This window comes from Phocoena sinus, chromosome 3, assembly GCF_008692025.1.
Source record: "Phocoena sinus isolate mPhoSin1 chromosome 3, mPhoSin1.pri, whole genome shotgun sequence".
In the NCBI taxonomy this organism is placed as follows: domain Eukaryota; kingdom Metazoa; phylum Chordata; class Mammalia; order Artiodactyla; family Phocoenidae; genus Phocoena; species Phocoena sinus.
The window spans coordinates 1,355,015-1,379,337 of NC_045765.1; the positions used below are offsets into that span (position 1 = coordinate 1,355,015).

Consider the following 24,323-nt stretch of genomic DNA (forward strand, 5'->3'; position numbering starts at 1 on the left):
GGCCCCTTGTTCAAAAATTACAAATGTCAAGATGGTAACAGCAGAGCATTTAATTTTCTGAGTGCGTGGGCAGGCGGTTGGGTGCCGACGCCCACAGAGCCCGCCTGCCTCTCAGCAGAGAAGCTTGCAAGGCGGTTTGTTCAGAAGACAGGAACCTGTAACCGTTCTTGCATTTGCAGCCAACATTTCTCTTTCTTTGCCCGTGCCATGCGGTATGTGGGATCTTAGTTCCCGGACCAGGGGTTGAACCCACACCCCCTGCAGTGGAAAGCACGGAGTCTTAACCGCTGGAAAGCCAGGGAAGTCCCTGCAACCAGCCTTTCAAGAAATTCGATGCCAAAGTGTTCACTGACCTCGAGTTCTACTTCACAAAAACTTTGTTCAGGAGATGGCGTAAATTAGAAAAAAAAAAAAAATCTCTATGTCCCTTCCAAATCAAAATGACAGCATCTTATTTACGAAATGAAGAGGCTCATCTTTAACTGGGATGTTCAGAGACAGAGCCATCACATCACAGCAGCCTCTGTAGCCAGGTCCATCGCACAAGGGCCGTTCAAGCACGACATGCTCATTCGCTCTTCTTTTTTTTTTTTTGCGGTATGCGGGCCTCTTACTGTTGTGGCCTCTCCCGTGGCGGAGCACAGGCTCTGGACACGCAGGCCCAGCGGCCATGGCTCACGGGCCCAGCCGCTCCGCAGCATGTGGGATCTTCCCAGACCGGGGCACGAACCCGTGTCCCCTGCATCGGCAGGCGGACTCTCAACCACTGCACCACCAGGGAAGCCCCTCATTCGCTCTTTTGATCTATCAACACAAAATGCTGAGCAGTGCAGAATGGGGACGTGAATATGGTGGCGAGAACAGGGAATTAACACGCCAGATCTGTATCCACCTCCGTAGCTGCCCTTAGAGCCTCTTTAGATTCTGATGCTGTCTCCAAAAGGAGCTGAGAGGCATAGACTGACAGTATTGAAAGACCAGACCCATCACACAATTTTAAATCTGCAGCCTGTCAGCCGACCACACCTCTCGTAGTGCGCAGTGAATTCCCGTGTCTATAAATCCTGTCGTCGCTTTGCAAATCCTGTATTCTATTTTCTCCACCACAATCTATATATTTTTTCTTCTGCAATTTCTTTAGCCTATTTTGACATTTCTTCCTCTTCATCTTTTCAATACATTTAAAGACCTCAACGGGTGGAACCTGACCGGCCTTCCCTGGGACCTTGGGCAAGTCACTCTAACCCACGGGCGCTTAGTTTCAGAGTTGAGAGCAAGGCCAAATCGCCAAATGAGACCTTCAGGGGTTCATCATGCTGATAAGAGACACAACCCACAACCGAGATGAAATTCACACAGATACCACTAGGTCAAAATATCAAAAGTAAGAACTGTAAGGATCCTTCAATCGTTCCGGAAGACTAGTCCTACCATTCTTTCACCACTTTTTTTTTTTTTTTTTTTTGGTCTTTTCAAGTAGGAAAGTAAGTTTTTTAAAAATTTGATTTAAGTATAGTTGGTTTATAATGTGTTAATTTCTGCTGTACAGCAAAGGGATTCAGTTATGCATGTATTTTTTTTTCATATTCTTTTCCATTCTTGGTTTATCACAGGATATTGAATATAGTTCCTTGTGCTATATAGTAGGACCTTGTTGTTTATCCATCCTATACATAACAGTTTGCATCTGCTAATCCCAAACTCCCGATCCTTCCCTCCCCACCTCCCTGCCCCTTGGGAACCCCAAGTCCGTTCTCAATGTCTGTTTTCACCATTTCTGTAACTTCAGGTTCGTTGCCCTACAGAAGGAGATGCAGCACATACACACACACAGAGGCACAGTCGTCCCAGTGTTAGACGGGCACGTTGGGTTCTTGGGGAAGCAGAATGCCTTGTGTTCAGGTTGCTTATTAGAAAGGACTTCTGGGATCACCAGATGTGGAAGAGAGAGGAAGGGGCCTCAGGCTACCCCAGGGGAGCTCTGGAGCTGGACCAGCCTTGCAGAATTGTCCCCTGTTGGGCCCAAAGACAGGACTCTCTACCTCCATGTTGATCAGCCATTGGATGGGCTGCCTCCAGGACGCTGGGACCCGGGGCTGGGCAGCTGTCTGCAGCCGAACCATTTCCTGAAGGGGCTGACAGCTGAAGGGTGTCCACTGACAACACCCCCAGAAGCCGGGGCAACTCGTCCCTCCCTCCGTGAAGGGACATGGCAGGTGTATCTCCACGCCCACCAGCCCCATCCATCCTGAGCTTTCATATCCAACATCCTTCTGTGCATAAACGTCTGGCACCAACAGACTCTAATGAAGAGAAACCTTTGGAAATTGGCTGACATCAACAAGAGAAGGATAACGCGTCCCACCAGCCAAACTTCACGTCGCACACATTTTATTTACGATTAGAAAGTTTGTTTTTGTACTCAGGAAAGGGTAAGCAAGACTTTTAAGAGGCTGTGGTGCAGAAGCAAAAGTGCTTATCTAAGCGATGACTTGAGTCCTGTTTATCAGCACTTCTGCCTTTGACCCGCAGCCAGCCTCAAACCCTGCCCCCTGGGATGGTCCCTCCTCCGAAGCCCGCCCACTCACTGGTTCCCACCCGCTGAGTGGTCTGTGAGATTCCTTCGCAAGCAGCGGCTGGGCTGTGAAGCCCGGGCAGCCAATGAGGTGGGCTCAGGATTCAGTCTCCCCCAAAGATGCAAAGAGATGGAGGGACAAGAATCCCACACGAGAGGGCTTTGGCGGCAGCGGCAAAGCCTCCTAGATGAGGGGGTTCCCCCTGGGTGGCCACATGAGGCTCAGCCCTTTCTGCGGGCCACGTGTGGCTGATCTGGAGAAGCCAGCGCTGAGTTTACAGTGGCAAGAGGGATGCAAGGCCTCACTGGAGAGCCGGCGCTAAGAACACGGGGCTCTTTCTCACCAGAATTTATCACTCTGGGAAGAACTCCAAGCCCAAGCTTGAGAAAGGCATTTTCCCTCTAGTCAGAGCCCAGTCTGCGTCCTGCCCCGAAGCAGAGTGGTGGGCTGGAGGCTGGACCAGCCAGCAGGTGGCCAGGGTCACATCTTTCTCATGCCTTCCGTTTCCACAGCCAATCTCAGCAATGTCTGCAAACTCCCCTCCTATCAGTGAGAAAATGAATAATCAGATAGGGCATCATTAGGATTCTGGAACAAGTACTTGTGACACACCCCCTTCTAGAGTCTCAAGTCCTAGGTAGGAGGTCGGCTTTAAGCAGGAGAAAGGCGAGTTTCTACTCTACAGAACATTCAGGAAAAGCTCTGCTTGCATCGCCCCCAACCCACTCCCCACGTGTCAGGAGAATCTAGATGATTTTGGGTTTGGCAAACACTCACGTCCCCATCCTCACAGCCACGTGGAGCTGTCCAGGTGGAGAGGAGGAATTTCCAGACCAGGGTCTCAAAGTTTCATGGGACAATCTGGGCACACCTATGGGGTCAGAGCTACGGTCCCCCACGTGTGAAAGGCTTAGGGGTAAAAGAAAGCAGTTCCCTTGGGTCGTGGAACTGCTCTCCCAGCAACGTCCCCCCACCGGGAGGAAGTAGTGGAAGCTGCCCTACGGCCGACATTCCTGCTGCTCTTGACTCTCTGCCAGCCTCATCCTGACCACCTTTGGAGCAGAGAGGAAGTGCCCTTCACGTCTGGTCTCCTTCCTGGCCAGCACACTTTGAGACATTCCCTCTGGAGTCCCTCTGACTTCAGAAAGCACCTCAGATCCGGAGGGCCCAGGATCCTGGAACCCACTGTCTTCCTGTGACTGTCCGGGAGGGTGGGAAGAGGGGGACGGCTGGACAGTGGGTCTGCACGGCCTCTGAGAGCAGTCCAACAAGAGGCAGCGCTGTGAGATGAAAAAAGAACGAGCAGGGCAGGTTCCGCCACCAACTCAGCTGGGGGACTTCAGCAACTCAACTCTCTGCGTCTCAGTTTCCTCGTTTCACTAGTAGCACCAAGGCTGTTGTGAAGATATTTAATGGGCGTAAGGTACATAAGAGGTATCCAACACGTAAAACTGGCTGAGGGTTTAAGATGCTGTAATGCCCTTGACATTCCCCTGGCCTAAGGGACAAAGCAGACAGGCTGGGACCTGGGACGCTTTGCTGCAGTGCTTGCACCTGGACAAACATCTCCTCAAGCAACAGAATAGGAAGAAACTATAAGGGACTAAAAATAAGTGCACGCATGCGGAGTTGGGACAAATTAGGAAAAATAAGATACAAAAAGGGCAGAACCCAACTGCCACTTCTGAGGTGCCGGAGCAAAGGCAGGGTCCTGTGCATGAGCCCCGCACACAGCACCACCAAGGGTGTGGCCAGACCATCTAAGTCACCTGTCTGGCCTGACCCCTGTATCCCCCGCTATCCTCACCCCACTTAAGGGAACAGCTCACCCCTCTTCGGGGATCCAGCAATGGAAGCTGTTACTTGTTTTCCCTCCCTCAGGCTTCAACACAAGTACCAGTAAAGCCTTGCCTCCTCTGGCCTCATCAATTTCTATTGATCAATGAATCCCAGGTCGGTATCACAAATAAGTGACAACTGTCTCTTTCAACTCCCCTCGGGGCGCTTCCACCCAAACGTTGAGCCCGAGTTTACTCTCCGTTCCTGGGCCTTATCTCCCCTGCCAAACTGCCCTCTCTTGGACAGACTCAAGAGGCCTGCAAGAAATCACCCTGCACTACGGGAAAGGTAAAAAATAAACTTAGAGAGGACATCGCCCGCGGTCATGGCTGCTGTGACCCAGGGCAATGCTCAGAAGGGCGAGCCTAGGCGGCTCCTCCTTCCATCCCGGCACTGAGGTCTGCCAGCCGGGCTGACTTCCCCCTTGGCCGGCCGCCATTTCCTCTCCGTTTCCTGCCCATTTCTCCGAAGATGGGAGGCCCCTGAGGAGGAGCCGGCCCGCTTCTCGGAAGGGGCGCCCCGCCTTCGCCCTGCTTCCTGGGCTGGCCTGGGGGACCGGGGACTGGCCTGCGGGGCCGAGGCCTCCGGCCCGAGTCCTGAGAGGGGCCGCTGCGGGCTACCACAAGCTGTACCCCAAACTCGTGCAGCACCTGCGCCGCTCCAAGCGCTTCTGCGCCGCCCCCGCCCCTGCCCTTGCCCTTTGCGCCGGGAAGCCAGCACGAGGCCCCGCCCACCACCAGGCTCCGCCTCCGCGAGGCTGCGCAGAAGGCACCAGAGCGGGGGAACGCGCATCCTCAGACCCTGACCCTAAGGCTCGGCGTCTGATTGGTCGACCGTCTCAGCGAGCCAAGGAGGGATGCGCCTGTGCAGGCACGAGAGGCGGACCCTTCAGCACAGGGCCCGCCCACTCCGAGGGGTAAAACAGGGTGAGAAGCCTCTGGAAAAGCGCTAAGTGGGCTCCTAGGCGCAAAACGTGCCTTTGTACGTGAGCCCGTTCTCCACACCAAGGCCAGTGTCATCCTAACACACGTATTGGCTTATCTGTTGCCTCTGAGTAAAACCCTTCCCTGTTCCAATAAAGATGTTTAAAAAAAAAAACCTTTCCCTGGTAAATTATAACTTGTGGTCTAGTCACGCATGGGAGTACTACACATCTATTCCTTTTTTTTAGTGTATGACTCAAATATTACATACCTATATACTTTTTTAAAAAACGGATTTTTTAGGGACTTCCCTGGTGGCGCAATGGTTAAGAATGCCTGCCGGGCTTCCCTGGTGGCGCAGTGGTTGGGAGTCTGCCTGCCGATGCAGGGGACGCGGGTTCGTGCCCCGGTCTGGGAAGATCCCACATGCCGTGGAGCGGTTGAGCCTGTGAGCCATGGCCGCTGAGCCTGCGCGTCCGGAGCCTGTGCTCCGCAACGGGAGAGGCCACAACAGTGAGAGGCCCGCGTACCGCAAAAAAAAAAAAAAAAAAAGAATGCCTGCCAATGCAGGGGACACGGGTTCGTAGCCCTGGTCCTGGAGGATCCCACATGCCACGGAGCAACTAAGCCCATGTGCCACAACTACTGATTCCACATGCCACAACTACTGAATCCCGTGCGCCTGGAGCCCGTGCTCTGCAACAAGAGAAGCCACCGCAATGAGAAGCCCGCGCACTGCAACGAAGAGTAACCCCCACTCCCCGCAACTAGAGAAAGCCCAGGCGCAGCAATGAAGACCCAACACAGCCAATAAAATAAATAAGTGAATAAAAAATATTTTTAAAAATTCTTTTTTAACTGTAAATATGTCCCAAGTATAGTAAATATAATAGTATTCTACTAAAAAAAGTATTTGTTGTTGTTCAAAAATTTCACCAGGTGTCTTGAATTTTATCTAGCAACCTTATTTATAATCATGTGTTCATCATTGTGACCACCTGGTGGACGTGGCCACGGACCCCTGTGCTCCACGAGGGCAAGCACCTGTCAGCTTCTGTGCCTCATTTGTCGGGCGCTCAGCAGGGTCTGGCCAGAGAAGGTGCCTGTGGTAGGCTGAATAAGCCCCGCCCCGCCCCTCCCCGCAAAGATGTCCGTCCTAATGCCTGGAACCTGTGAATATTTTCCAGACTTTGCTGATGGGACTAAATTAAAGATCTTGAGATGAGGATGATCCTGGATTCCCCCTGGCAAACCCAATTCGTCACAAGGTCCTTGAGAGAGAGACAGAGACAGAGAGACAGAGACTGGAGACTCATCAGAAAGAGAAGATACGATGCCCGAAGCAATAGAAAGGGCCACATGATGTGGGGCCGTGAACCAAGGGCTGCGGACGCCTCGAGAAACTGGAAAAGGCAAGGAAATGGATTCTTCCTCAGAGCCTCCAGAAGGAGCTTGGATGGCCTTGCGGAAACCTTGATTTTAGCCCAGTAATACGGACTTCCAACTCCTGACCTCCAGAACTGTAAGATAATAAATCTGTGTTCTTTGTGGTGACTTATTACAGCAGCAGTAGGAAACGCATACAATGCCCCACAAATATTTGCTGAGTGAGTGAAGGAACGGATGGAAAGAATGCAAAAGGCAGCTTTGGAACACGGCACGGGTCAGAGCCAGCAGCGTGAGGAGTCATCTGGCCTCCCGTGTGTCACCAGTCATGAGACCCTTGGTCCGTGAAGTTATCCCAGGGCCTCGGTGGCCTGATCTATAGCACGGGGTCACTCCTGTGAGCCCCAAGGACTGTAAGGAGTACGGAGGTGGCTGGAGCATCGTCGCGAAGTGTGGAGCGGGAACCCAAAATGTTCCCCTCGGCTCCAGGCAACCATCGCGGCATCCTTTCTGGGGCCACCTGCTCCATCACCTGCCCAGGACCCAGTTCTAAGATCTCTAATCCTTTCACTCACTTTTTTTTTTTTTTTTTTTTTCCGGTACGCCGGCCTCTCACTGTTGTGGCCTCTCCCGTTGCGGAGCACAGGCCCCGGACGCGCAGGCTCGGCGGCCATGGCTCACGGGCCCAGCCGCTCCGCGGCATGTGGTATCTTCCCGGACCGGGGCACGAACCCGCGTCCCCTGTATCGGCAGGCGGACTCTCAACCACTGCGCCACCAGGGAAGCCCCTCACTCACATTTTTACAGCAACTCTATTGTGGTTATTACCCCATTTTCCTGAAGGAGGTGGCTGAGGCACAGAGAGGTGGAGTCACTACCCCAAGGTTAAGCCCAGCTGTTAAGCTGTAAAGTGTGGATGGAGATGAAACCATCAGGGAATGAGCCTCAGATGGGCCCCACTCCTGCCCTGGGTTCTGTGTGCCTCGGTTTCCCCTCACCAAGCAGATGTTCCTCTTGGGGACATGAGAGCCCCCAGCCGAAGAGTGTGGAACTCAAGATCCACTCTCCGCAGAGCAGACGTGTCACAACCCTGAAAGGAGGTGAAAGGTGAGTCTGGGGAGCCCCACCCTGTCCTGGAGGTGGAATGCAGATGTAGTAGGTCAAGGATTCCGAGAGGCCAGAAGGTCTGGCTCACGTGGGACGTGGGAACGCCCTTGAGAGGCCCCTCCCCCCGCAACCAGGAAACATGGGGGTCTCCCCCCTCCAGGTCTGCCCCAAGGGAAACCCCCACTCCTGCGGGCTGTGTGTCCTTGTCTACCCTTTTTGATCCAGGCAAGCCTTGGGTCAGCCAGGAGGAGGAGAGGCGGACGGCCAGCCTGGGTGGAGGAATCCCCAAACCGGCTAAAAATAGCGGTGGAATTTATTCCAACACCTTCCCAAAATAGAAACCAGCCTCCCCGCCCGACAAAAGGCCCGGGCAGCTAGAGAAGGGGGTGGGGTTTCAGGAAAGGTGGCCTCGGGCCACCCCTCCCCTCCCCGCCCCCAGGTCCATTCTCCCCAACCGTCCACCCCCAGGGCTGGCTGTGCGCAAAAGGGCAGCGGGGTGATCCGGGCACCCAGGTGGGTCGGGACGACCAGGAGGGGGAAGGGACCTTGGAAAGTGGAGTCCCTTCCCTCTCCTCACTGCCCTGGCCCGAGGGCTGCTGACCCGGGAACTGGGAGAGCCAGAGCCACGTGGGCTAAAAATAGCCAGCGCCTCCTCCCAGGCTATTTTTAAAGTCCATTCGCCCCGGCCTCAGCACTAAGGCAGCCAGCCGGTGGGCACACCCCGCCGGGCAGCCCGGGCTCAGACGCGGGCACCGCCTCTGGCCACCGCAGGGGCCAGGGCTGGAGACAGACCAACAGGGTAGACAGATCTGGCTTGAGTGCCCGACTTGCTGGGTGGCGCCAGGGCAACCCAGGCCCTCTCTGAGCCCGCTTGCTGCGGAAGAGAGGGAGACAATCACGTAGCGGGGTCCGGACCCCAGAAGGCGCTGGGCAAAGGGGGCTTCCGGCCCCGGCCCCTCACTCGGGACTCGGTGACGACTCTCTGAGAACCCCGAGATGAGGACGGAGCAACGGCCTATGCGCCAGGCATGCAAGCCTCACAGATGAGGGCCCACGGGCCTCAGTTTCCGCATCTGGAAATTGGGGACACTGGCAGCGCCTGGCTCAGGACCGAGCAGGTACAAAGCGCAGCGCACGTGTAGGCAGCCTGAGTCACTTTCATTTCTCCGGTTTCCCGCTCCCGCCCACCCACCCTGGCCCTCCCCGCCCAGGCCGGCTCCAGAAACGCTGGGGCTGATGTCATCCCAGTCGGGTCCAGCCTCCCCGCGCGGCCGACTCAGGCCGGCGCCGCCGTCACAGGCGTTCCTGCGCCAGGGAATCCCGGCCTCCGCGCGGAGGGCCCAGTGGAAACCCGTGACGCCAGCGCCCGCCGTCGCCGGTTTTCCGGCCGCGGCGGCAGGGCGGGGCGGGGCGGGGCGTGCTCCCGCGGCCCCCCACGCCCAACGCCGGCCCCGGGAGCGCGCGCGCACGCTCCCCGAGCGCCGAGTGCCCCGGCGCCCGCAGGGACACGCACTTGCGCGCCTGGGGGGTGCGGGCGTGCACAAGTTCATGGAGGAGATCGCGCGGGGAAGGCACCGTGGGCCTGAGTGCGGGGCCCCGGCTGGCTCTAGGGAGGGCGTGTCTGTGATATGCCCAGCCTGGACACACACACACGCATATACACACACACGCGCGCATGCACGCACACGCACGCACACTAATGGGTGTCGGTGGCCTGTGGGCGTGGGGCCGCGGCGATGACTCTGGGCCTGTTCACCGTCTCCCCGCCAGTCTGGGAGCTAATTACTGTCAGGTCGAGACGGCTTGGCTGGAAAGATGAACAAATCGCAGTGTGTCTGCAGCACGTCTGGTTCTGCAGGCCCCATCAGCGTCTGTTCCGGGGGTGTGGGGCGTGACAACCGCGCTGCTTGCTGCGTGCACCGTGGGGAACCTTGGGCGTGTGCGTGGGTCCTGGCGGGCTTCGGGTGGGTGGTAGAGGCAAGAGCTGTGTGTGTGTGTGTGTGTGTGTGTGTGTGTGTGTGTGTGCGTGAGAGAGAGAGAGAGATCTGTGGAAGGGTTTACTCTCCTTATGTATAAAATGCGTTAATTATAGTACTCACCTCCTTGATTATGAGGACTAAATCAGTTAATAGATGTGAGGTGTTTATGCACCGTGGAGCCCAGTAACCCCACTCCTAGGTATTACCCAAGAGAAATGAAAACGTAGGTGCACACGCAGACCCTGCCATGAATGTTTGAAGCAGCTTTATTCCTAATCACCAGAAACTGCAAACAACCCAGCTATCCATCCCCAGGTGAACAGGTAAACTGAGGTCAGGCCATACCATGCAATACGTAGTCAGCAATAAAGAGGAACCAACTAACTTTGAAATATTGACACTCGGTGAGAGAAGCCAGACACAGAAGGCCACACAGGGTGTGATTCCATTGATGGGAAACGTCCAGAACAGGCCAGTCTACAGACAGAGAGTGGGTTCCTGGTTGTCAGGGGCTGGGGAAGGGGGTGGGGAGTGACTGCTTACAGGGCGGGGCTTGTTTTGGGGGGTGATAAAAATGTTTTGGAATTAGAGATGTTGGTTGCACAAGTCTGAATACACTAAAAACCACTGAATAAAGTCTATACGTCTTAGTTGCATTGTGCTGAGATCAAGGACCAGACTCAGAAGGCCGGGTACTGTGTGATCCTACTTATGCGACTTCCTGAAAAAAGCCAAACCGTAGGGACAGAGCAGATGCATGGTGGCAGGGGCTGGTAGTGGGGGAGGGGATTGACTCCACAAAGGGGCAGGAAGGGACACCTGGATGGTGGCCTGCTCTCCGTCTTGATTGTTAAGGGTTACACAACGGTATGCATTTGTCAGGACTCACCAAATTGTACCCCTAGAAAGTATGAACTTGTTGTTTGCGAATTAGACCGAATTAGACCACTATACGTCTGGCTTCAAAAAAAAAAGTAAGGTGTTTAGAAAAGTGCCCAGTACTTAGTAAAGCAACAGTAGACGCTACCTGTTACTATTATTGCCATTGGTGGTGGTGCTGGTGGTGGTGTGTGTGTGTGTGTGCGTGTGTGCGTGCAAGTAGCCCCAAACCCGTGAAACCAGATCCCCGAATATGAAACTTGGATTCTGGGGACACCTGGAGCCCATCTCCAACACATACACACACACACACATCTGTGAGCACACACACAACACACAAACACATAAGCACATACATACAAAAATACATTGCCCAGGGACTTCCCTGGCGGTCCAGTGGTTAAGACTCTGCGCTTCAGCTGCAGGGGGCACAGGGTCGATCCCTGGTCAGGGAACAAGGATTCCACATTGGGGGGCGGTGGGGGGGAAAGCATGTGCATAGAAGCACACACAAAACACATCCACACGAACACACGCACACACACTTATAAAATACACACGTGTTTACATACACACAAATACATGTGCAGGCACACACAGGCACCCACAAAAACACTCACACCTACACAAATACCATGTACACACAATTACAAAAAACAAACACGCATGCACACTCATACACACAAAAACGTCCACACAAATGCATGTCACCTACACATACACACAGGCCAAACACACACAGGCACACACACACACACTCCAGCAGGGCAGGAGCCCCATCTGGAAGCTGGGCTGGGAGCCCCTGGGACAGGACAGGAACGGGACGTGTGTCTGTGTGTTCCAGATTGGGTCGCTGTGAGCTGTGTGTGTGTGTCTGCCGAGGTGGGCGTTTCTGGGCCGCCAGCCTCACTCTCTGTCTCCAGGACACAGACAGGCCCCCTCCCCCCACACGCCTCCTCCTCCCGGCTGGTCCCCACCTTCCTGTCCCCACCCTGGCTGCAGGCCGTGGGAACCTACTGTTTGGGCTGCAAGAGTATGAGAAAGAAGAGGGCCCCGGCCAGGGCGGCTGCTTCTCGCCGTGTCTCTCCCTTCTGGGCCTCAGTTTGCTAGGCCGTAAACTGGAACGATGGTTTCTGGGGGTATCTAGGAGCCGCCTCTCCAAGCCCCCCGTCCTGCACAGCTGTGACCCCGCCAACTCTGGCTGCATGTCAGTCTGAAGCCTTCTGCAGAAATAGCCTAAGACTGAGGAGAAGCTCAAACGGAAATCCCAGGCCACAGGGCCACCTGGTAACAGAAGTTCAGAGGATCGGGGGCGGAGTTCATTGCACCCTGAGGAGCGCCTCCAAACCCAGCTGTGGACACCCAGTGGCCTTGGGAGGGGAGGCCAGGAGCCAGGTGGCGGGTGGAGAGCCCAGGCAGAGAAGGGGGGAAATTGTGTGCACAGGAATGTGTGTTTATCCTCAAGGCCTGTGTGTGCACACCTGACTCTGGTTTCTGCAGGTAAATGAATTAAGGTGGCCTCAGGTGTTTCCTGGTCAGTGCGCATGGTACCCACAGGTGTGTGCAGGTGTGAGCTTGTTCACACCCCTGCACACATGCCTAGAACGTCTGTCCAAAGGATCTTTCTGTTGTTTCCGGATGTGCAAGTGCCCAACACGTGGTGAACACTGGGCACGTAGTTGCAAACTGATGCGTCCACTTATTCACTGGTTCACTCCACAAATACTTAGCGAGAACCACCCACCTGGGTGCTAGAGACACACCAGGAGCCTAAGGGCGAACACGGACCCTGGGGCCATCGCCTGTGTTGTATGGTTAGCCCGCAGCCCACAAGGGCAAGCCTGTGTGTGTGCACGGCACACACACTGGTGTGTGCGCTGCAGGGTTCGCACACGCAGACACGCGGGGTGTGTGCGCGTCCCCAGTGGTTCCCATGCAGGCATGTGCAGGCTGGGCCCGGCTCCTGCTTGGCACGGACCCCCGGCCTCACCCCTCTGCCGAGAGTGCCCCGGGGCCGGGTGGGGCCCGGCAGGCCCGGAAACCTCTCGCAGCTGCTGTGCTCAGTTTCAGGGAAGCCACCCGCTGCCAGCGAGCTGCCCGCAGAGCCCACCTGCCTTTGCACCTGCCCCCTGGGCTTCCAGGAAGGCCGGGGGGTGGGTGGGAGGCCCTGCCCCCAGCCTTGCATGCCTGAGTCCACGGCCCGGACCCACCTGGTGGAGGGGGTGTGCAACCCGCTTTCTCTCGAACCTCCAGAGCCCCGCACAGCTGGGACGAGCAGAAGAGACTCAAGCAGAGGAGGGTCCCTCTCCAGGAGGGGAAACTGAGGCACACACAAAGGCTCCTTGCAGAGGGTCCCGGCTCTCAGTGGGTGCCCTCCACGCTGCTCCCACCCCAAATCTGCTGGCGTCAGGGGTCTGCACAGCAAGCATTTGAACTTGGAAAGAGTTTGCAGTCCTGGTGACCACACACGGTGCTGGCCAACGCAGGTGTGCTGTCTGAGGGTTTTTATCTGCTCGTGGTACCTGCACAGACGCGGGTATCTGAGGGTACAGACGTCTCCACTAACGGGCATCGGTGAGCGTGCATGTACCTCTGTACAGAACGATGCGGGCACACGCTCAGGTGCCACACACGGGTGTTTAATGTCAGCATCTGCGTGCCCTGCGCGCTGGCACTCACGAAGGGATCCGCTCTCTGCAGGTGTTTGTAGGCAGGTGAGTGTCTGCACACAGTAGGCCTTGGCGTGCAGACAGGGGTCGGCCCACAGTAGCCTTTGCAGGGAGGAGTGGGGTCGGCCCTGCACGCAGATCAGACCCGGGCTGACCCAGTGGGCGTCTGCAGCCGGAGAGGAGCTCCCCGCCGTAGGCCTCGTGCGCGCAGACCCGCGCCGCTGCGGCCGGCTCCCCCCATCCCCCGCGCCTGGCCGGGCAGGTCAGGCGGCTCCGGCGGGGCGTGGGGCGGCCGGCGGGGCGGGGAGGCTATTCCGGGCGCTGGCGCGGCGCCCGGGCCCTGCGCGCCAGGCCGCCCGGGGAAGGCGCCTCTCACAAAAGGAGGGTCTGTGCAGACGCCCCGCCCTCGGCCCGGCCGCCCGCCGCCAGGGGCTGGGAGTGGGGAGACGCCGCCGGGGCCGCCGCCGGCCTGGACACCACCCCTCCATGCCGGGGCGGCCGCAGACAGCGCGCCTGGCGGGCACCGCAGGGAGGCTGGCACCGCGGGGCACGGGAGGGGTTCGGCGGCCGGCGATGGGGGCTCCGATCGCGCACGGGCTGCGCGCCCAGGGCGCACCCTCGGGGGCGCCGGTGGGGGTCGGGACGTAGGGAAACGAGGGGGATAGGCCCCTGCATTTCGCCCACTCGGGGATTTCTGTCTCTCACACACCCGCCTCTGTCTCCAGTTACCCAATTTAAGGAACGAGGAAGCCGGGACTCCTGCCTGCTGGGGAGGGAGGGGCGTCTGGGGCCTGGGTCGGCGCCCTCCACCCCACCCCGAGTGGCTGGTGGGAGGGTGAGGTGGAGGGAAGGGGTAATAAGGGTCGCCCAGGCCCAGCGTTTTGCGAAGTGCTTTGGTGCATTATGTTTTCGCCTCGCCACGTGGGAGGGCAGTTAGATTTTCCCTTTTGCGGAGAGGGAAACTGAGTCAAGCTTGCACGCGCCGGTAGCCAGTTAACCGTTGAGAGTAGATTCGAATCCAAAGCTCCGCGGCTGCCCCCTCTGCCACCCTGCCAGCCATCCCGGAGGCATTTATGGCGCAGCGGCACAAACGCCGCTCCGCGCCTGCACGCCGGCGATTGCGCGCTCACGCCTGGGGCGGGCGCGCGCACGTGTGCAAAAGGGTCTTCGGCTGCCCCGCGATGCGCCTCACCCACCCCAGCCCAGCACAGCCCCAGACCTTGGGAACCCGGCGCCCGGGAGCAGGGGGTGGGTGGGAACCAGGAGGAACAACAAGGCAGGAAAGAATGGGGAGGTGCTGCGAAGGGACCCCACACACACAGATGCAGCTGTGTGTGTGTGTGTGTGTGTGTTTGCGTGCGCCCGCTACTCCCCGGGCATCCTAGGCGGGGGTGTCACTCGGGTTGTGTGTCACTCTGGGTCTCTGGAGGTGGTCACCGTGGGCCCGTGGGTATCTGTGTGCAAGGCTGTGGGTGACTGGCGAACTTGTCCATCTGGTGCTCCCTCTCCACACTGGGGTGTGGGCTCGGGGGCGGTGGCAGGCAGGCCTCCCAGAATCTTTCGTGCACAACTCCAGGGGGCGTCATTTGCAGACTTTTCCCTTCCAGCAAAGACATGCTCCTCCAGCACTCCCCACCCGCCTGTGCCCAGGGCACCACTTTGACCCTGAAGATCTAGCCAGGAGGCCACGGCCTCTGCCCGGCCCCTGTGGTCAGGGAGAGAAAAAAAAGAGCAGGTGAAGCAATGGGGGAACCGGGTGGTGGGGCACCGCCGGTGAAGGGACCACGGGCTGGTTTGCAGAGGGAAGGGGAGAGCTGAGGACAAGAGGGACAGGGCCAGAGGTCCCACCCCGACCCCGGGGAGTAAGCATGGAAGCATTATGTAGAAGCCCGGCCCAACGCTCTTCCCAGAAAGCACGTGGTTTCCTTCTGCAGCTTCCTAGAAAGGGGGAGCCCCCGCTCCAGCAGACATGGGTACCCCCAGGGGCACCATCCTACCTACTGAATGGGAGGAGCCAGAGGTGTGAAGCTGAGGCGGGGGCTCCCGTGCACCCTGAGGTCTGAGAGCCACTCTTCCGAGATGCTAGCTACCCACGTCTCCTTAGCCACCCAAGGGGACAAGCCCCAACACCACACAGCTGTCCTGGGGCCTTTCCTGGACCCACTGTGGGCAGGCAGGAAGTACCAGGGAGTCGAAGCCCCCAGGAACAGCCTGGAACAGGAAAGGTGAGGTTGGTGGATAAATAAATCCCGCCCACCACTTCCTCTCTGGCCCGTGTGTGCACGCTGGAGGCTGCATGGTTCCTTATCTGTGTGTCTAAGGGCAGTGGCCCAGGTGTGTGTTTTCGTTCGTTCAGGGTTACTTGGGCCGCCGCTGGGGCTAAGTTGGGAAACCAGAGTAGACAAGACACAGAGAGGTGTCAGTTGCATGTGAGCCTAGGGGTCTCACGTGTCCAGATGTGTGACTGGGAATTCAGGTTTGGGTAATATTTGGGGGTTATGGGTTGAACTGTGTCCCCTCGAAAGATGCGCAAGTCCCGACCCCCGGTACCCGGGAATGAGAACTAATCTGAAAATAGGATCGTCGCAGATGATCAGGTTAAGATGAGGTCCTCAGCGTGGCCCTCATCCATCGTGACTGGTTTCCTTATAAGAAGGGGACATTTTGGGGGAATTCCCTGGCAGTCCAGTGGTTAGGACTTTGTGCTTTCACTGCCGAGGGCGCGGGTTCGATCCCTGGTCAGGGAACTAAGATCTCGCAAGCCACGTGGCACGGCCAAAAATTAAAAAAAAAAAAAATTTAAAAAGAAGGGGACATCTGGACACAGAGACACACATAGAAGGAAGAGATGTGAAGATACAGGAGAAAAACATCTAAGAGGCAAGGAACACCTGAGGCCACCAGAAGCAAGGGAAGCCTGGAGAGATCCGCCCCACAGCCCCAGAAGGAACCAGCCCGGCTCACACCTTTCCTCAGATTTCTGGCCTCAGGAACTGGGAGCCAATAAATCATGCAATAATCATGGCACCCCAGTTGGTGACCCCAACAGTCACCTCTTTCTGTGGAACAGACTGTTTTGTCCCTAAGGGACACACTGACCAGCCAAGTGCTGGGTCCTGGCCAGACACAGATCCAACCACCCAAACACGTAGCCACACAGTTTCAGAGACCAAGCCCTACTCACAGGGACACAGGCAGAGAGGCCAATGCTGCCACGCACAGGTAGAAGGAATCAAATAGTCACATACCAGCCAACCCTTCTGGAAGGCTCTCCCTTCTGCTCTAAGTGCCTTACATATCTTCACTCCGTTAATGCTCAGGACGCCTGAGAGATGGGCACTCTGATTAGTACGCCCATTGTACAGATAAGGAAACTGAGCCCAAAGAGGTGAAGCAATCTGCCTAAGAGCGCGGGGCCGGCAGCCTCCACGCCAGGTTCCAGCTTCCCCGGAGAGGTGGTGTCACTGCGTCTGGCCAGGACCCAGCACTTGGCTGGTCAGTGTGTCCCTTAGGGACAAAACAGTCTGTTCCACAGAAAGAGGTGACTGATGGGTCAATCTCTGGTTATATGTAACTCGGATCCGGGCTTGAGTCTTCGGGCCACAGCGTTGAGGAAGTGCCAAGTGGGTCCCACGAGGGGCTTGGCCACGAGAGGCCTGGAGGCTGAGAAAAACACGTTTCTCCCAACCCTCTTGAATCTGCAGCCTAACACAGGAGACGGATAAGGAGCAAAGGATGACAGGATGAAGTTGTCGTTCCAAACACGGCGGGGCAGGGGAAGTGGGCAGAGCCAGGAGGCAGGCTCTCAGGGGTCTTATCTGGAGGGTTCCCTGAGGAGGACATCTCAGGTGAGGACAAGAGGGTGCTGGGTGTTAGCTTGCGGAAAGGGAGGGACGAAGGGTTCTGGGCAGAGGTTAGAGGGCCAGGTGTGCAAGCAGCGTCTAGGCCCAGGGTGTGTGTGCCATGCCGCATGCCAGGGGTGGGGTGGGATGAGGGTGCGGTGCCTTCCCAGATCCTGGGCTGCGGGGAAGTGCTAGTGCTGGGGCCCACAGATGCAGGGCAGGCGCTACGAGTCCAAACTTTGGTAGTGACACACCCTGCAAAGTGGATGAGCCCCCAGATGTCATGCAGGTGAGAAAAGCCCGACACAGAAGGCCACAGAATGTGTGCTTCCACCTGTATGAGACGTCCAGAAAGTTTTATTTCCAGGGAAATCCAGAGAGATAGAGAGTGGATTCGTGGTCGTCAGAGGCTGGGAGAGGATGGGGGTCACTGCTCATGGGCTCATGGGGACGGGGCTTCTTTTTGGGGTGATGGAATGTTCTGGAACTAGATCATGGTGATGATTGCACAACTGTGTGAATATACTAAAAACCACGGAATTATACTTTAAAGGGGGTGAATTTTATGACATGTGAATTATATCTCATATATATGCACATATGTATATATATATATACACACACATATATATATAAAGTTCTAACTCTGAATTACTACCTGTAAGAAGCAGAGAATAACAGTACCTATCGTGGCGTTGCTTTCAGAAGGATAAGTGATGGCAGGGCTGAGGGGCTGGCCCAGTGCAACGACGTCAGCTACTATCATATCATCTCTCCCAGTATCGCTGCCCTATGTGACTGTCTCACTCCTGGCCCCCCAGCCCGGTCCCCAAGTCCAGGGGGACATTATGGGCTTCATGACGTGCTCACAAGGCCAGTCCCCTTTCCCGGGCAGGGAGGGTTCACGGAAAGAGCGGGAAGCGTACACACCATTGAGGCCTCGGGACAGGCAGCACATCTGTATTTACACATGTCGACACGCGTGTGATTCCGTGGTCGTGTCCACTGTGGCGTGTGTGTGCACAGGCGCACGTGGGGTCAGACGCTTGACGGAGCCAGCGTGTTTAGGGGACAGACTTGGAAATGGAGCTCAGAGAAGCCACGTGCCTAAGGGGATGGGGTGAAGCTGGAGTCTGAGCCCTCCACCCAGAAGTGCTGGGGGGACCCATGTGGGCAACAGTGTGTATAAGGTCTGGAGAGCTGTGTGTGTGTCTCCAGATGTGCCTGCGTGTGTGTGTGTGTGTGTCTCAGGCCCGAGGGTGCAGGTGTGGTTGGAGGTGAGCGTGGGTGCCCTGAGAGGAGAACCATGCACACCCAGCTGGGGAATAGCGTCTTCCTGCACTGTCCTGCTCCTGGCACCCAGCCCCCAGCAGTGGCAGCCCCGGGGAGGCGGCACCTGCAACAGTGACCGAGCCTTTGTGACCTGTGGCCACTCCTCCCTGAACTCTGGCGGGGGGGGGGGGGGAGCGTATTGGGGTGCAGCCTGCCCCCTCTCCCTGTCCCCCTGGGTTTTCAAGACTCCTGACCAAGCCGTGGCTCCTCCAGTCTGGACCTCAGGCTCCTCTTCTGGAAAATGGGACAACGGCATCGTCCTCAGTGGACAGTGGTCAAGTTAAGGGTGTCTGCACCCAGAGACGACCGAATCAGCCGAGCTGCTGTTAATACCTCCTCCGAACAGCCGTTGGATTCTGGGCTCGGTCAGGAAGACTCAATGCTTTTATTAACGACAGCAAGAACAACAGCAAGAGTAGTAATGACATTAATGAGAATAATGGGAGAACTGGTATCAGAACGTAAGAGGCATGACCCTGCAAGTTCGCACGTTCGCGCGGTGGCAGCGGAGAGAGCTGGGGTTCACCTCTCCTGGGAAGCCACGCCCCCTCTGAGAAGCCACGCCCCCTCTGCGTCGTCAGTTAACCCCTAACCCTAACCTGCAAAGTAAATGAGCCAAATATCGAAGTTGAAATCAAGACAGGGTCAGGAACGGTGCCCGCAGAGAGGCAAAGGGACAAATCGGCTAATCGTATCTTGATTTACAGTTTTGGTCCCCAAGGGATATTCTCTCTCTCTCTCTCTCTCTCTCTCTCTCTCTCTCTCTCTCTCTCTCTCTCTCTCTCGTTTTTTTTTTTTGTTTGCATTCGAGTTAGAAATATATTGCTTGAAAATATTCTTTATCTTGCCCACCGAGTTTTTGGTCTCCTGCTGTCTTAAATTTTGCACGGAAGGCGTGTGCCGCTCGCCTCACCCTAGTCTCGGCTCTGCTAATTCGCAGGGTGGCTGTGAGAGGATTAAAGGAGATGCTTCTGGAAATGCAGGGGACAGTAAGTGTGCTGATAATAGTCGTAGTCGTAATGATGGCTAATCCTTTTTATACATTGAGTCAGAGGAGCTAATCTAAGGAATATGTTTCATTTGACCTCAACAATCTAGGAGGTAGGTAGCATTTATTATCCCTATTTTTCAGAAGGAGCAACTGAAGGCACAGAAAGGTTAAGGTACCAGCTCAGGGTCACACAGCTGGGGTCCCACCCATGCCCTGTATCTCCTTGGACCCCAGGGGCCTGGGGTCTTGCTCCCACTGCACCGGGGACTTAGCGAGGAGAGAGTCAGAGGTCATGCGGCCCTTTAGTCTGGCCAAGGTCAGGATGGGGACAGAGCAGCCCACACCCGCGGGCGGAGCCGGCCGGGAGCTTCTCCTGGGTGCCCCGCCTGCCTCGACAGGGGGAAGTCCAGGTCACCGTTGGAACAATGAGCCCAGCCCTGTCCACCTCAGTCCTTCCCCATTGATGCCCCCCACTGAGGTCCCTCAGCCTCTGCTCCCCTTCCCCTCTCTGGGCCCCATCTCAGGGATCCTCCCCATCTCCCCCCTCCCCCCTCGCAGTCCCTTCTCCACCCCTCGGGGCTTCAGGCCCCTCACCACCCAACTCCAGCAGTATCCCCTCTCTCCCCTCAGACTCCTTCCTCCTCTCCTGGAGCTCAAGTCTCCTCACTCCCTTTCCCCCCACCCCTACAGGGATTCCTTCGGCCCTTCTCCCCCTCCCGCTCTGGGTTCCCCCTCGCCCCACCTCCATCCCTAAACCCCTCCTCTTCAAACTCCCACCTCCACCCCTCAGGGCTCGGGTCTCTCCACTTAGAATCTCCCCTCCCCCAAATCCCTGCAGAGATTCCTTCCAACCCCCTTTAGACCCGCTGAGCTCCCCTTTCCCCCCTCCACCCCGCGGGGCTCGGGTATCTCCTCTTAGCATCTCCCCTCCCCCACCCCCAGAGGGATTCCGCTCCCGGGGGCTGGCGCGGGCGTTGTCCCTACTCCGGGCTGCATCTCGTTTTCCTCCCTCCCCACTCCCGATCTCCCCTCAGGAGGGATTCCCGCCCCTCCCCCCCCCCCCCCCCGTCTCCCTCTGGGATTTCCCCCTTTCTCCTTCCCTCCCCCATCCTCCCCCGGCGGGGCTCCCCCCAGCCCCGTGACTCCCCGGGGCCGTCGGGGTTTTCCTCACTCGCCCACGTGGGGTTCCGTGGAAAGGTCGCGGCCTACGTCTGGCCCCTGGGTTACCTCCCCACCCGGTTTCCAGGCCGCGGGGTGCGGGGCAGAGGTGAGGAGGTGTTGCACCGGCTCCGCGAGCCCACCCCGCAGACTCGGCGCGGGAAGACTGAGGCTGGAGTTCGGGCTGGGCCGCGCTCCCAGTTTCCTGCCCCGGGCCAGGGGAGTCACCGCGCCTGCGAGTTCAGGGGAAAAGGAGGTGGCCGGCCAGGCCTCACAGTTTCGGTTTAGAGGCAAAATGCAGCAGCGTGCCAAGCCCAGCTGGGCCGGGAGCACGACTTCCTGGGGTATTTTTCTGCTTGTTGATTTTAGTTTGGGGAAAGAAAAAAAAAATTCTTTTTTTCTTTACAGTGGGAGGGAGAAGGCCTGGGTGGGGGGGTTGCTCTCTGGGGGATCCCCAAAGCTCTTCCTGCAACGCCCAAGCCCAGGGGCAGCTCTGAGCTCCAAGCCCACCTCGCTGTGTGGTCGAGGTGGCCCCTTGACCTCTCTGGACCTGGGCTGCGGTGGCAGCCGGGCGGGCAGGGGCTGCAGCCAGCCCCCAGGGGTGCGTCTATATGTGCCCAGAGTTTGGGGTTGGCTCAGCGAGTAACAGCGGCGGCACGGCGGCCAGGTTTCGTAATAAACCGGTCTTTTAATTGCTCGGGGGCAGGAGGAGGGGAGAAGAAAAAAAAAAGAGGCAAAGATTTGTTGGACTTGGGTGGCGCCGGTTGCAGAGAGAAGAGGACTGTTTTTGCAAGGAGCCTGGAGCAGCTAACTCGGACTTAAGTAACACTTCCTGGTGAGCCTGCAGGAGGGTGGCGTGGGCGGCGCCAGTGCTGTTGGAGCGCAGGGGAGGTGGAGGTCCTGGTCCCGCACTGAGGCCGGCGGTAAATACACAAGAACCCAGAAGCTTTAACAATTTATTACAAGGCCATCATAGTAGAAGTAAAAATATATGTATCTGTAAGCTTCCCATCTTTCTTTCACCGATTCAAGTAACAAGTGCAAGTAACAAAATAGATTGTCTATTTAGTTTGCAGACTGGGAGTTCGCCGGTAGAGAGCAACATAGCCCTGGCTCCCAAGTCCCAAAGTACTGTCCTGGCCAGGGTGCGGACCCTCGGCCCACCAAGGCCCGTTTGCACATGTCAGCTCTGGTCTCAAGGAGGGGGGCGGGTACTATCAGTCCCACCCCACCCCTGAAGTGTGGAGTCTTGGCCCTCCTGTGGGGGGGGCACAGCTCCCCCACTCCAGCTTCTGCTCTGTTGCCAGGCCTGAGCTCCAGGGTCCCCTCTCTTGCTGGCCTGGGTCCCATCTTCTCCTCACACAGTGGACGCTGCTGGCGCTGCTCCAGCCCCGGCGCCCTGGGGTGGCCGCGCACTCCCTCTCCTGTCTTCAGCCTCCAACGATCCTGCCCCCGACGGTCTCATAGGTTGGGTTGTTTGGGGGGGTTCTGGGAGGGAGGGGGAATCAAATATTTATTTTATCGTGTTTTTTGGCAGCAACAGGTTCTGACGCCGGGCAGGGTCTCAGCGCTCCTGGAGGGGGATGTAGGGGACCCACTGGTTGTTCTCCCTGCTCTCTTCGCAGTAACTGGCAACCTCCACCAGGCCGTGGCTTTTCCAGGCGTCTGTGTGAGGGTTCTGTGGGAAGGCGAGGAGACGGGGTTCAGTGGGAGCCCCAGGAGTGGCTGGGGATCCCCCCTCTCCCAGAGCCCCTTTGGGGAAAGCAGGCTGGCTCAAAATAGCTCGCTGGGTGACTAAGGCCCCGAGACCCGGCCGTCTGCTCACGGGGACACGCCGAGCATGGCTGAGCGCTGAGCTGGTGCTGACCGGCCAGATCGACTTTGTTGACAAACACGGGCCCAGGTGCCGGGGTAGGGAGGGGGCGGGGCGGGGCCGAGGCCCAGCTCACCGTGACCAGGAGGCAGTGCAGGTCCCGGGCCTCGGTGGTGCCCTGGGTCTCGGCCGGCTCGCCCAGCAGCTGTGCCAGGCGTTGCATTCCTGACACCCGCACGATGTCAATGTCGTTGTCACAGCAAAAGGACTGGATGAGCGTGAAGTGGATCTGCAGAGCGATGTCGTCCTCCTCCTCCTCGTCAATAGCCAGGAGGCACAGGACCACGCTGTCAGGGTCCCTGAGGAGCCAGAGTGGGATGGTGGGTCAGCTGGGGACTGGGGAGGGGCCATCGTTACGGCGGGGAGTTTGCAAAAGCAAAGAGAAACCGCAGGTGCGCAAGGGATCGCGTCTGCATGCAGATAAATGGTGGGGGAGAAGACATTGGGTTCAAAGGATGGCGGGGTAAGGCAGGGGCATAAAGGCAGTGACTGCCTGCAAATGATGCCGCACCGGGATACTGCAGCCTCCACCCCTCAAAAAAAATAAGGCAGAAAGACCCTCGACCCACAGTGGGGACACTTGGGGGTGTCCCAGCCCCATGCAAGAGAGGGATGCAGCAAAGAGCGTGCAGAGCGGAGATCCCCACTCGCGCCCAGCCCGGTGCCGGGGTCTCACTCACACATTCATCAGCTTGGCCGACTCGTACACCCCCACGGTGAGGCGGTCCTGGCGCTGCGCAGCCACCAGCAGCTCCTCCACCGCGGCGCTCACCGTCTGCATCCTGGGGCCAAGAGAGACGGGGGTCACGCTGGGCCGGCCACGGGGCGCTCCGGTCCCCGCCCGGCCCGGCCGACCTTAGGCGGCAGGGGCCCCGCTACTTACTTCTGCGCCGCGTTGTCGCACGCCACGAGCTCTTCCAGTGTCATGTTGCAGTTATAATCCACAGTGGAAAACAGCCCCACAACAGTTCCAAGGAAGAAAATGCAAAGTCCGAGGCCGGAGAGCCCAAAGCCTTCCTACGGAACCCAATCGTTCGTCAAGACCTTCGGAAGGCAGCGAAATCCTCCCCAAATAAGGCGGAAAAAAATTGCAAGTGCCTCAGCAAGGATAATCCAGGGAGCTGCAAAGAAAAGCCTGACGTCCTCGGCTTCAGCGACCTTAGCGCGCGGCTGCCGGCGCCGCCATTTATAGACTTGTACAAACAGGGGCGTGGCCCCGGTGGTTCATCCGCCCCTCCTATTGGAGAAAAAACAAAGGCGAGAGAAACCCGCGCTGCGGTTGGCCGGCGGCGGGGAGGGGGCGGGGCGCCGCGAGGAGGCGCCCCACGTGGGGGCGAGAGCCGGGAGGGGGGCGCGGGGCGGGGGGGAGGGAGCCGGGGGAGCTTGAGTGCCAGAAAAGAAAAAAAAAAAGCAGAAGTTTTCTCCTGATTTCCCGGCAGCCGCACCGCGTTTCGGGGCGCGCGCGGGATTTCCAGCGCGCGAGGCGGCCCGGATTTTCGGGGGGGCCTGGAAACCCCGGAGAGTCCCCGGCCCGCGCCTTTCCAGGTTCTGCTGGGGTTTTGCACGGAGAGGGAGTACGGTTTGCAGCCTGATCCTTTCTAGGTGGTGGTGGCGGGAGTCTCCCCAGGCTTCAGGGACCCCAGACCCTGGGTGGCTTTACTTTCTGGGCCTCTGTGTCCCTATCTGTCCAATGGGAATGCACTGCTGGCCTCTTTGGATTGCAGTGAGTCCTAAATAAAATGAGGGGTGCACGGTAAGCGTTTAACAAG

The 24,323-nt window shown here is 57.7% G+C and overlaps 1 protein-coding gene across 2 annotated transcripts; it reads right to left on the minus strand.

Moving 5' to 3' along the window:
* Positions 1-21,623: 21,623 nt before the first annotated feature.
* Positions 21,624-23,715, minus strand: GADD45B (growth arrest and DNA damage inducible beta). 2 transcript variants are annotated; one of them, XM_032629093.1, is made up of 5 exons: positions 23,653-23,709; positions 23,438-23,571; positions 23,235-23,336; positions 22,631-22,853; positions 21,624-22,359 (listed from the first exon to the last, which is right to left on the minus strand). In XM_032629093.1, exons 2-5 carry the CDS (start codon positions 23,479-23,481, stop codon positions 22,246-22,248), a joined length of 483 nt encoding a protein of 160 aa, XP_032484984.1. In that variant the 5' UTR covers positions 23,482-23,571; positions 23,653-23,709; the 3' UTR covers positions 21,624-22,245. The 2 variants fall into 2 exon arrangements, with proteins under 2 accessions (XP_032484984.1, XP_032484983.1); XM_032629092.1 differs by having other exon boundaries at positions 23,438-23,715.
* Positions 23,716-24,323: the final 608 nt, after the last annotated feature.

What these genes read in the sequence shown, in the direction of transcription:
- GADD45B (XM_032629092.1), bottom strand. Translation starts at nt 23,481, where the DNA reads ATGACACTGGAAGAGCTCGTGGCGTGCGACAACGCGGCGCAGAA. An exon ending in TGCGACAACGCGGCGCAGAA is followed by an intron (nt 23,337 to 23,437) that starts GTAAGTAGCGGG and finishes TCTTGGCCCCAG; the next exon opens with GATGCAGACGGTGAGCGCCG. An exon ending in TGCACTGCCTCCTGGTCACG is followed by an intron (nt 22,360 to 22,630) that starts GTGAGCTGGGCC and finishes GCCTTCCCACAG; the next exon opens with AACCCTCACACAGACGCCTG.